At 38.6% G+C, this 12,160-nt stretch overlaps 2 protein-coding genes across 3 annotated transcripts; both read right to left on the minus strand.

Moving 5' to 3' along the window:
* Positions 1–4,989: 4,989 nt before the first annotated feature.
* LOC110658204 (UDP-glycosyltransferase 88A1) lies at positions 4,990–6,564 on the minus strand. Its single transcript, XM_058139388.1, has one exon. The coding sequence runs from the start codon at positions 6,549–6,551 to the stop codon at positions 5,142–5,144; it is 1,410 nt and encodes a 469-aa protein (XP_057995371.1). The 5' UTR covers positions 6,552–6,564; the 3' UTR covers positions 4,990–5,141.
* A 469-nt stretch (positions 6,565–7,033) lies between these two features.
* On the minus strand, positions 7,034–11,762 carry LOC131169097 (uncharacterized). Of its 2 annotated transcripts, XM_058139389.1 has the most exons (6): positions 11,462–11,762; positions 11,096–11,165; positions 10,159–10,245; positions 9,510–9,799; positions 9,081–9,195; positions 8,418–8,676 (listed from the first exon to the last, which is right to left on the minus strand). In XM_058139389.1, exons 4-6 carry the CDS (start codon positions 9,746–9,748, stop codon positions 8,554–8,556), a joined length of 477 nt encoding a protein of 158 aa, XP_057995372.1. In that variant the 5' UTR covers positions 9,749–9,799; positions 10,159–10,245; positions 11,096–11,165; positions 11,462–11,762; the 3' UTR covers positions 8,418–8,553. The 2 variants fall into 2 exon arrangements, 1 of the variants encoding a protein (XP_057995372.1); XR_009145496.1 differs by having other exon boundaries at positions 7,034–8,676; positions 9,465–9,799; positions 11,096–11,762.
* Positions 11,763–12,160: the final 398 nt, after the last annotated feature.

The following is a 12,160-nucleotide window of genomic DNA, read 5'->3' on the forward strand; positions in this document are numbered from 1 at the left end:
CCAGAAGGATGCTTCTTGTAATGTGCTTTCTTCTTTGTCTTGCATTCACAATTCTTCTCCTTGCATTTAATGGCAAGGTGAGACTTCTGGCATACATTCTTCAAAGCTTTACTGTTGTCAATGATATCTTTGAGCGGCTTACATTTGTTCGCACATTTTATCGGACAAGCGAGTCATTTGATGGATTTCTCCTATGGTGATAGCATTCATCGCTCTTACGGTAGCGACAATACTTCTATGGAGTTAGTTTGCAATGCTTACGGCGGGGAGGCAATATAGGTATCTTGGGAGGTTGACATCATTGTAACCATTAAGCGGATAATAACGTTGAGTCATGCGCGATAGTGTTTCTCAATGTCGATCTTTTCAAAGAACGGCGCATATCAAAGAACTCTTGTCTTAAGCGCTTCTTTGTATAAGGATGCATCTCCCAGAAACTCAGCAAAGAGAGCGTTGATTGCTTGTAAGGGAGTCAGGTGGCAAAATTGAGCTTTTTGATATTCTCCAATGGAGGAAAACCAGTCTTGTAGTGTGCCAACTGTTCGAGAGATGAATTCTCTGAGTATAGCATGGGAGTCAGCACCTTCCCGGAGCATTTGGACATCAAGCCAAGCTTTAAATTCTGCAAGACGGTCTCTCCATCTTGATGGGGGAACATCATCCAAGGTGAACCATGGGCTGGCTGGGCTGGCCTGTTGTGGAGCGCCTGGTAGCCCAAAGTCTAGAATTGGTTCATCATCAGGAATTTCAACATGGGGGTCTTGAGGAGGCCCTGTAGGGCCTGTAGTGCCACTGGTAGAATCTGTGGTTGGTGAAGGACCTGTTTGGGAGGCTGTTGGCTGAGGATCGACCATGGCGATGTCGTGATATCCATTCGTCCGTCCTCACTATCATCAGACGAGTCTTCAGAAGAATCTTCTTCTGGTTCTGGCTCAGAGGGTATAGACACCATATGCTGTGGAGGAGGATCATGATACATTTTGTCCTTCCCTTTATCAATCTTCCTTTTTGAAGGATGGGATTCTTCTGAGGAAGATGGACTCTTTTGCTCATACCTGGCAGGTGTTGGAGTAGGTTTGAACAAAGGAGATGGATGATATGTTGGAGGTGGTTCATATGAATAGTTAAAAGGTCCAAAAGGGGAGTAAGCAGGTTCAGGTGTAGGAAGGAAAGGGTTAGAAGTTGTTTGGGCAGAGAAAGGGCTGAATGGGCTGAAAGAAATGGAGCTTACGTGGGCTTGTGCAAGTCTGCTTCAACTTGGGCTAATTGTTTCTTGACCTTCTTATTTCTGTTCCTTTTGATTGAATTCTACACCAAATCTCCGTTCTTTGGATCAAAGCCTTGAGATCTCTATCAATTTGGGTAGTGCGCTTTGGAGATCCTTATACATGTTTTGGGCAAAAGCGGTGAAGGAGTCAATCTTTTGATCAACATCTTTGAGTCTGGTGAGGACTGGTCAATCTTGGAATCAATCTGTTTGTAGCGTCTTGTTACAGACAATGACATTCTTGGTTTGCGATTTAAAACTTCTTGACTTGAGTTATTGGGGGTGTTTGACCTACACTATCAATCTTAGTTGAGTGACTGAAAGGTCTGGTGGAGATCTTGGTTTCTTTGGTGGTCTATTGTGCTAATGGAGGAAAATGCGCTTCATAGGAGGCGGTGAGAACATCATACAAGGTTGTACTAGGGGAAGTGCAGGAGGAGGAGAAGAAACTGGTTTAAGAGGCGGTAGTTTCTTTCCTTCCTTTCTGATGATCTCAAGGGCAAGCTCATAGATAGGAAGAGGCTTCTTCTGTTTGGTTTCCTCATGGATACCAATCCATGGGCTACTATCTGGATAGTCTCTGCTGAGAACTTGTTGTGGCTTGCAAGAGGCTCTTCTTGTTTGTTTGGTGAGCTTCCTCCAATTTCTATCAGACAGGGGATGGTCATATTCATTTTCCCAGTAATTGTCTTGACAATCACAATCTTCATCGCATGCTCCAGAACCTGGGAGATCCCAGGGGCAGTGACCATCTATTTTCTGAGGATAGATGTAATGATTGTGCAGTTATTCTTGCTCCAATGGGATAATAGTCTTGCTCCTTTTCTAATGGCTGGACCATCATGAGTGCGGAATACAGCAAAGAGCACTGTAGAGTCCGAGGAGGTTGAAGCGTTAGTGCACTGTTCCATCGGGGTTTCTTACGAAGAGGACTCGATGTCTGGATTGGCTGAGAGGTTGAATGAAGCCTTTCGTAATTGGTTAACCAATCCTTTGGAATGAGATGTTCAAGCTCAATTCTAGTCAGTTGCCTAGGTATCTGAACAATTGTTTGGGTGGTTTGATGTCGCTAATACAAGCGAGCATCATTGGAGCAGATGGTGTGAAAGATCTCTGACATGATCTTGCAATCGTAGATAATTTGATGGTGTAAGGTGGCCATCATCGAAGAGGTCACTGGCGGCCTTGATGAGTTGAACACGAACTTTAAGAGGCGGTGCTAAGATGTGGATCTCTTAGAGAGAGATTATAGTTTGGGAAGAATGTCAACACCACGCTCCCAGCATGCAAAGTGGTGAGGCAGGTTCCTATAACCGCATGTTCATACTGCAAGAATCGTGTATCAAGGAGAGACACTCTAGCTGTAACTGGAAGACCTCGTCTCCCATGTAGACTGAGGATAAGTCGTACAGCTCCAAAGTGAAGATGAGAAAACCCTTCTTGTCTCCATCTGGGGATGAGCTGCGGAGGGATTTCTAGCGTCACATATTGTTCAGCAGATGAACTCTGGAGAGAGCATTGGTCCATTCTGGAGGCCTGAACATATTCTTTTGACAAAGATCTTCGAGATGAAATGAGAGATCTGATAGATCTGGTTAAAGATCCAGATCGTCTATAGATGTTGTATGGACTGAGAAGAGGAAGGAGGGATTCTCCAACCTGAGCATCTTCAGGTAAAGTGGATATTTCGTCGAAGTGGTGAAGAAAAAGAAAGAGAAGAAGTGAGGTTAACAATCTCTGAGGGAGAAGGGGTTTGGAGATGAGTTTCAGAAACAGGATTAGGTGTTTGACAAGCCATATTTGGTACGTGGCGTTGTGGCCAGAGATCGCTCTACCTTCTAAGAAGGAGTTAAGCGATTCTTGGTTTCAGTAGATATACCAAGGTAAAAGAAGATGGCGAAAGCGTGATCTGAAATTAAGAAATACAAGAGTTTGAAGATTTCTCCCCTACTTACCAATGAAGTATGTATAATACAATCATAACCAGGCTCTGATACCAAGATAAGCCGGGAGCCCTTACCACTAAAAAACTGGAATAAAGTAATCAATAATTAAATTTATTAATAAATTTTAATTTAATAATATTAAAATCAATTTCAGAGTTATAAATAAAAACATTAAATTCAAATCTCAATTAAAACTAAATAAATTAAAAAAAAAAAAAAACTTTGAATCAAAATTTTATGATTTGATCAGTGGTAAGAACATTGTTTTTTTTATGTTCACCCATTCAGTTGATGGAAAGAAACATCAAAATAAGACTGCTTGGAATAGACAAATTCTCAAGGACAATTTTGAAGATAATGAAATCTCCAACATTCTTTCCATCCCAGTGTATTTGTTTCGGCAACAAGACAAATTAGTTTGGCACTATGATCGTTTTGGGCCTTATTCGGTTAAGTCTGGATACTGTATTGCACGAAAAATTCATCATGATAAGCTAGAGAACAAGAGAGGAGCTCCAAGTCCAAATGCCAATATTCATAATGTTGCTTTCTGGAAAAAAAAAAAAAAAAAAAAAATATATATATATATATATATATATATATATATATATATATATATATATGAAGATTACCGATTCCAAGTAAATTATCTATATATTTATAGAGTATTCTTTCGGATAATATCCCAACTCGAGAACTTATTCAACAAAGAATTCCTCATGTTGACAGCTCTTGTAAGTTCTGCGGGCAAATAGAATCAACCCACCATGTTTTCTTTGGGTGTCCAAAAGCTGCATCCGTCTGGATCCATTCTCCCCTGCGTCTTCGGTCAACTTATATTCAGGGTAGCTCAATGGCCGATTGCTGGACTCGCCTTGAAGCTGATCTCTCAAATCATGCCCAAGGAAGAGAATTTCTGGTGCAAGTGTGTTTATCATGTGGCAGATTTGGAAGTGTCGAAATGAGTTGTTTCAATAATCAAAACAGAAGCTTCCAAGATGTTTTGAATATGGCAGACAAGCATTTCAATGAATTTAACAATTCTTCAGAGCACATTTTACATCACCCCAGTAGCACAACACCAGTGTGAGGACTCCTCCTGATGGAGTTATAAAAATTAATTTTGATGCAGGGGTAGATGCAAAGGCAAGGCAAGACTCAATAGCAGCATTATGTCTAAATCACATTGGCAAAATTCTTGGTTGGAAAGCCAAAATTGTTAGAGGAATCTATTCTCCTTTGGCGTTGGAAGCATTAGCATGTAGAGAAGCCATTCTGTTAGCTAAATCAAATGGCTTCAACAATATCATTCTTGAAGGAGATTCAGATATTGTTATCAAGTCCTTCATGGAGGTCCTTGTCCCTAAGAAATTCATGGTGCTGGTAACGATATCAAACGATTAGCAGATCGTTTCTCCTCTGTTAGTTTTTCTTTTGTCAAAAGGTTATGTAATATGGCTACTCATGAAATTACCTCTAATATGCTGCACAATATCTCTTTTAAATGCAATCCCTAACCCAATTTTCACATGTACTCTTCACTTTACCTACTTAATCTTAAATGAATTTTCTTCTTTCGCTCTAAGTTCCACCACTTGGTCGTTTTGAATTATTGGTGAGGGAGTCAATCATAGAGAGACTTTCAAATAAATTAATATTTAATAATCAAAACTTATAGTATGGATTTTGAGCTACAAACATCAGGTCATTTTCATACAGATACTGTAGCCATACATACAAACAGAACTAGTCAACTTTTAAAGTGCGATGCCCACATAGAGGAAGGATGAAAAGAACCTCTCCTTAGCTGGATGAGTTTTCTCTTCGTATTTTATTTATTACACGCAAAAACACACCATCCAAGCAAGCAACATTTAAAAAAAAAAAATCAATTATGTACACAGTAAAGCAGAGCAGACGCACTCAACTCATTTACGTTTCCATGACTCCACCAGTGTGGACAATGCAACACGAGATGAACCACCCTCGCTCACTGCTGCCCTGGCTCCTTTTTTCATGGCAATGGTTCGCTCCCTAACTGAATTACCTGCCTCCGAGTCCATCAATTCACTGACTCGCTTCTCCACCTCTATTGCAGTTACAAACCCGTTCTCTGATTCCTTCATTGGCAAAGCAATTTTAATTTCTTCCACCAGCAACACCCTATTGAACCTTTGCTCTGCATACAGCGGCCATGCCACCATTGGCACTCCTGCACACACCGCCTCAAGCACTGAGTTCCACCCACAGTGAGTCACAAACCCGCCCACCGAGTTGTGATTTAATATTGCTACCTGTGGAGCCCATGACTTCACCACAAATCCTCTCTCCCTGGTACGATCCAAGAAACCATCAGGGAGCAATGATTCCAAATCTGGATCTGCCTGGGGTGAGATCGCTAAGCTGTGGTTATTAGATGGCGGATTACGCACCACCCACAAGAACCTCTGTCCACTTCTCTCCAACCCAATAGCTATTTCTCTTAATTGTTCCTTTGAGAACAACCCCAAGCTACCAAAACACAAAAAAACAACACTTCGACTTGGTTGAGAATCAAGCCAGGTTAAACACTCTGGCACACCATCATTTCTATTCTTGGTCACTATTAAGGGTCCGATACAGTAAACAAATGGTGTGGTACTATTGGGCACACATGATCCATCCGATATTGCCTTTACAGCTCTGGCCTCAAGCAATTCAAAGGTGTTTACGATAATTCCCGCAGATTTGGGAAGGCAGGTAGTGAACTCTAAAAGGTATTCATAGGCCTTATCGTAGCGATCAAGCATTGGCTTTGGCATGTCAGTGGACAGTACTGGTGGAGCACCCGGAGCATGGAGAAAAGTGTCAAGATCTTTGAAACTTTTGGTAGTGTTGTCATGAATGGTCGGAAGATAAAGGAAAAGAGCAAGACACGCAGCACAGGAAGTACAGAAGAAATAACCAGGGATGTTGAGTTCAGAGGCAACAGAGAGAGAAGCAGCACAGAAGAAATCCATAATTACGGCGTTAATGGATTGGCTTTTGGAGATTGACAGAAGGGCTTGGCGGACATGAGGCTTGCTGAGCCGGAGGACCTCAAAGGTGAGCGTTTCATGATGAGTGATTGTCGTGGGAGGGAGGGTGATGGTGGGAAGATGGTGGAAGTAGATTGAAGGAATGGTGGCAGCCACTTCAGCAATATAAGGGGCAGTGGAGCCTGCACTGTAAGGTGCAGCGGTAATGAAGATGTGAATGGAAAGGGAAGGTTGGTAGGAGAGTATAAGCTTGCCTAACTCTACCATAGATATCAAGTGGCCTATAGCCGGTGAGGGGTAGAGAACTACAACCTCATCCATGGCTATCGGTTGTATTGCCCAGCGATCGCTATCAAACATAGTTTTGTTTTCTGTCTTGTATTCTTCTCCATTTGTACTTGCTTAAATCATGACGTAGCCTTGCTTTAAAAGAAAAAAAAGTTTTGCACTACGTTCAAAAAAAAAAGAAATAAACCAACCACACCAAGGGCTAATCTTCCAGCAAAAAATAATAACAATGGCTAATTTTACAATAGAGTCCCACGTAGCTCTGAGAGAGACAGAATATTATTTTATGTGCTTGTAACACAAGGAAATTCAGGTCAATAATGACTCCATTGTTATTATATTTCTACTTTGTAAATTATTTTATGCTATTTATCAAAGCGAGGAAAGGAAGAAAAATCTGCTTAAATTACAAAAGGCAATATAATTTTTTTTTTTTGGTATTTCTTTCTTAAAAAGTAAAAAATTTGTGCAAAATACTTAATAATAATTGAAAAAAAAATTGGAGCCTCTGTATCTTGTGGGGAGTTATAAGAAGAATGACTATAATGCGAACTCCAACATTTTTAGATACACAATCTCGTTTTCTTACAAAAATGGGATTTCTTAAATCCTAATGATGGAATATACAATAGAACCATACGTCTTCGAGTCCTCAAAAGAAAAGGATAGGCTGGCACAGCATATTGTTAAGTAAATCCATCGTTGCACAGAGGAAAAGGATTGACTATTGCAATTCCATAACATTTCAAAATTGTATCCGCAAAATATGCAAGTCCACTGACCTTCAGGGTCAAATTTTCACGTTTCGTTTGAGTGTATAGCCAGATTACAGCAACTGTATTCTACTTGCGAACTAGGCTATGCTCCTTATATATTGATCAAGAGAGGTATTGAACAACTCACACATACACAAAGCAAATACAAGTGCATCAGGTAAAAAATTAGCCTACAGCTTGGGAATCTTAAACAAAGCCAGTGTCTGATGTAAGTAACAGCTTAATAAAAGATCAAAAGGAACTACAAGAAAAAAAATGCCAATAAAATTTTCCCTATTCTACCATCTTACCACTTGAACAAGTGGCCAAGGGAACCCAGTCATATTCCTTCTAAAGTATATGCATCTAATAAAGATGCATAACATCCAGCAGTAATACAATTTACAAACAATGGTTTTCACTTCACTTCAGATCCAACAAGCACTGGGAAAGAGAAAAGAAGCAAGGAAAGGCCCAAAAACTCACCTCACATGACGTTATATTTTACATCAACATAAAGTCATAAACTACATGAACCAACCTTGAAATCATAAGATTCAGCATATTTTACCAGATCACATCCTACTCTTTGTCAAGCCCAGTTTTGTTTCTCAAGCCAGGAACAAATTTTTGCTGATTTCTTTATTATTTGATTAACAGAGTTGTAGTCAGATTCTGAGATTCACATTTTAAAAACTCATTATTCTGAGAAAATGACTAGTGTAGTTGATCCAGTATCATTAAATAGGGTGTACAAATAAATTATCATGGCACAAGCCATCAATGCCTGGTTAAACACCTCAACTCCTCAAGAGAACTAAAAGATTATTTAAGTCAACAGTTAATCTTGATATTAAGTAACAAAACATAGAAGCATCCAAATTTAGATCAATAATGTGTCTTTTCATAATTCACTTAACTGAACAAATCATAAGGTGTGCCTACATTGGTAGCCAGCAGGAGTGTTCATAAATTATTTCAGCACCAGCTTGAGCTTGAGCTTGAGCTTGAATAAAATATTCAAACCAAGCCCATGAAGATTGGATTGAGAATAATCCAATCAGACTGAACCAAGGTTCGCAATAACCAAATCAAATTTAAAGTTATTTTTTCAGGTTTTTGGAGGAAAAGATCCATTCACAGGTTTTAGGATATAAAGACATTTTATATTTACTGAGTTTAAGCCCCACCACAATGAGGTCTTAAGAGAAAAAAATACTAACATTTCTGCATGAAGCAGCTTCTATAATTTAGTTCAAAATGATAAAAAAATACATTTGTTACCTGATAGGAGCTCCAGGAGTATAGAGGGGGTTTTTGACAACATATTCAACATACAAGTTGTGAATGTACTTTAGGGATTCACGTAGATCACCGGTCCAGGGATGAGTAACCAAAATAATCTGCACACATGTTAAATAAACATATAAAACAACTCCACACAAAGCAATATATAGAGGCAAACTCACAATCAAATAGCAAATATATACAGAAAAGTTGCCCTCTACTGGTAGTAACTTGAAAATTTATAAGCACAAACTCAAGTATGCTTCAACAGTATTAGTTCATGTACTATCAAACTGAAGGCCATTTTTCACCAAGTACTATAATGCTTGGCCATATGAATAAGGTCAAAAGAAGAGTATGCAACAAGGAGTCAAAGCCTCAAAAGGGATAAAACTGATACAACCTTAAAAACTATGTGGTCATAATCCTTGGATTTTCCATTCTATATGACTCAGATCTGTATGCTCATTGCACTTCATGATTTCATTAACAACAAAGCATATCAAGAACACAAGCTAACCTTTATCCCACAAGGCCTTTCCATGAAACTATGTTTGTAAGTATTTGTACGAAAGCTGTGGAATGAACAACCTTGGCCAGGCAACTGAGGCATTCCAAGGTTTCCTTTCTCTGCACTGCACCCAAACAAGAACTCCAGATAAGTAAATTAAGACAAAATAAATGGTTCAAATAGCAGACCTAACTTGTGCACTACTGCCACTATGAAATGTCCCTAGCACAAAACTTGTTAATGGTTATAAGTCAATCTCAAATGTAGCAATTTGTTTCTTCAATCAAAATTAGGAAATTTAATCAGTAACCTAATTAGCAACGGAGCACCTAGATCAGATACAATTAACATTCAATGACTCCAAAATCAAGCAGCAACCAAATCTACACAGACCTCCAAAAAAGAAAGCATCCAAGATATGAAATATGGTTGGATTACAAATAGAAACTAAGCCTCGTGGGATCCATCCTGGCAGTTAGAGACTTGAGAGAAAAAAGAAGACCAAATATAAGCTCATGGTCCTGCTGCGCATTGAGGGTATGAAGTGGGCGAATCCACTCCCTGTAAAGCAAGCACACCCCATTCCTATTGAACACATACATCATGTGCGCATTGTTCCCTGACGCTGTTGTTGTTGGTGGCGATGGACTGATATCTGATCCTCCAAAAAATTGCATACTTTTATCTTCCCAGATGAAATAGACTTCAAAAAATGTATAGCCCAATCCCTAGACAATCAAAATTAGGATGAGAATCTAATCATTCATATAAGTACATAATAAATCTTAAATTCGATTGATTAAGACTAAAATCTGACTATAATTCAGTTCATAAAGGAGATGGAAATTACAGAGACCTGATGCTAGAGTTGTGAGAGTTATATGATTAGAGATTACATCATAATGATCCGTTTGATTGGGAAAACGAAGGAAATGACAACCAAATCAAAGGCTTTGAGTCATCTAAATTTTCCGTTTTTTAAGATTTTGGCGGGTAAGGTTTAAGGAATTTCCTCAATTGAGATTTGTTGGTGGCAAAACTGAGTTTCATAAATAAGAAAGAAAGCGTAGAGGATAGAAAGACATACCTGTGCGCCGGGGTAGCCACTAGCCAGGCGAGTAAGAGAGCACAAGCATAGAAGACGAAAGGAAAGGGAACGGAGCTGGCCCAAGTTCTGCATGAGAGTAATGTAATACATGCATCAGCTAATACAAATATACAATTGAAACTAGAACTAAAATTAGAACTTGAAGTTATGAAGATATGCTAACAAAAACTCCAGGGCTCATTTATGAAACTCAGCTACCTAATCAACAAGATTTAGCATTTCATGCATGTTATACATCCAATCTAAAAAAATTTACAAGATGTCATTAAGGCAATTATTGGAGAAATGATAAAAGAAACTATGGCACTGAAGATATCAAAAGTGTGATAGCGATGGGCCTGGTGCACATCACTATTGTTGTCATAGTGACCATATGATTAAGTTATATAGATTGTTGTGTTGACAGTGGTTGCCAGATTGATGCAAGGCCAATGGCAGAGGAGTGAAGATTGCATCAAAGTGGAGGTCATGATGGATAGAAAGGTAAAAATGAAATTTCTTATAGATGAGTATATACTATATAGGAAGAACCAGAAAAATTCTCAAAATATCCACTCTTGCAGCAAAGAATAACTCTCGTAACCCATTCATTCGTCATCATTGAACTAAAAGTAACAGAACCCTAATGCTGGAAAATAATAATAATAATAATAATCATTGAATAGAATTTGGGAGAGTGATACTGCAAACTGCACAAGGCACAACTTCTATTTATTTCAGAAATCATCAACCATGCAGTAGTTTAATTACGCAACCATACAGCCCTAATAATTTAAACCAATTTAAAACAGAAATTGCATTCTACTCGCATATACAGTCAAGGGATTTTCCATTTATTTAATGAAAAATCTAAACAAACGTATTCTCTCTTAGAAAAACAAGAAACCAAATCTAATCAGTAGTCAAATGTACTAACCCTTTGCGTAAGTAAGCTTTAGCCATCGAAGGATCCCACTCAATTGCTCTGTTTGCATCAGCAACGGCCTCTAAATATCATAGGAAGAAATTAGACATCCTTTTTTCTTATCCGATCAGAACAATACAATAGCACAAGTTTTTCTATGCATAATTACAAAAACTGACTACATCCAATGTGAATTTCAAACTGAAACAAGAATTGAAAATTCTCCCAAACAACGCCTAAGTACTCTTGAAGGATATCAATTTGACAAGTATCACAGTTAAGCAATTGAGTTCAATGCCAAAGTTTTCAAATCACCAAGAAAACAGTTGAATATAGTAACAAACACGAGGAAAAACAATAAAAAAAAAAAAAAAAAACCGGTTAGATTGTTCAGTTTGATATTGGCCTGAGCACGATCAGCGTAGAGCCGGCGTTGCTGGGGTTAAGGGCGATGGCCTGCGTTAAGAGGTTGGCCGCCAGCTCGAAGTGATCGTCGACGAAAGCCTCCTTGGCCTTCATTCCGAGATCGGACGCCATTGGAGATACAGAGAAGGGAACAACTCTATAAACAAGAGAAGCTGTCGATAGTATAATCTCTGAGACAACGGGTAGTCTGTACTGTGCCCGTCGCAGAAGGGATGTTTGGGTTGGCTTATGATCAGTTAAACCTGTAAACAGACACAAGTGTTTAGTTTATAATTTAAAAAGAATTACTTAAAATAAGTTAAAATATAACTTTTTTTTTATAGCTATACTTTTCGAGCACAAAGTATCATAAATAGGTTTACAATATATGACTTATTCAGAAAAATTATATTCATATTTATTCACAAGTTATTTATATGAGATGTAAATAAGATGGAATAGTGAGTCTCATGGCATATAACAAACATGATAGACACTTATACATGATAAGTAGGCCGAATCAGTGACGCTTATGACAAGCACATGGAGTTTACTCTTGTCAATTTATTGTCATAAATCATATCAGTGCATATAATCTTTAGACCTGAGATAACACAATTATCTTGTATATAGGTGGTTTGAGTTTGATACGGCTTTCATACTTGTACTATA

Source organism: Hevea brasiliensis, chromosome 17 (assembly GCF_030052815.1).
Source record: "Hevea brasiliensis isolate MT/VB/25A 57/8 chromosome 17, ASM3005281v1, whole genome shotgun sequence".
Lineage (NCBI taxonomy): Eukaryota > Viridiplantae > Streptophyta > Magnoliopsida > Malpighiales > Euphorbiaceae > Hevea > Hevea brasiliensis.

Excerpts from the sequence above, each read along its gene's own strand:
- LOC110658204 (XM_058139388.1), bottom strand. The coding sequence starts at position 6,551 with ATGGATGAGGTTGTAGTTCTCTACCCCTCACCGGCTATAGGCCACTTG.
- LOC131169097 (XM_058139389.1), bottom strand. The coding sequence starts at position 9,748 with ATGCAATTTTTTGGAGGATCAGATATCAGTCCATCGCCACCAACAACA. Across the intron at positions 9,196-9,509 it reads ACGAGGCTTAGTTTCTATTT|TGCAGAGAAAGGAAACCTTG; the intron begins GTAATCCAACCA and ends GTTTGGGTGCAG. Across the intron at positions 8,677-9,080 it reads AAAGGCCTTGTGGGATAAAG|ATTATTTTGGTTACTCATCC; the intron begins GTTAGCTTGTGT and ends ACATGTGTGCAG.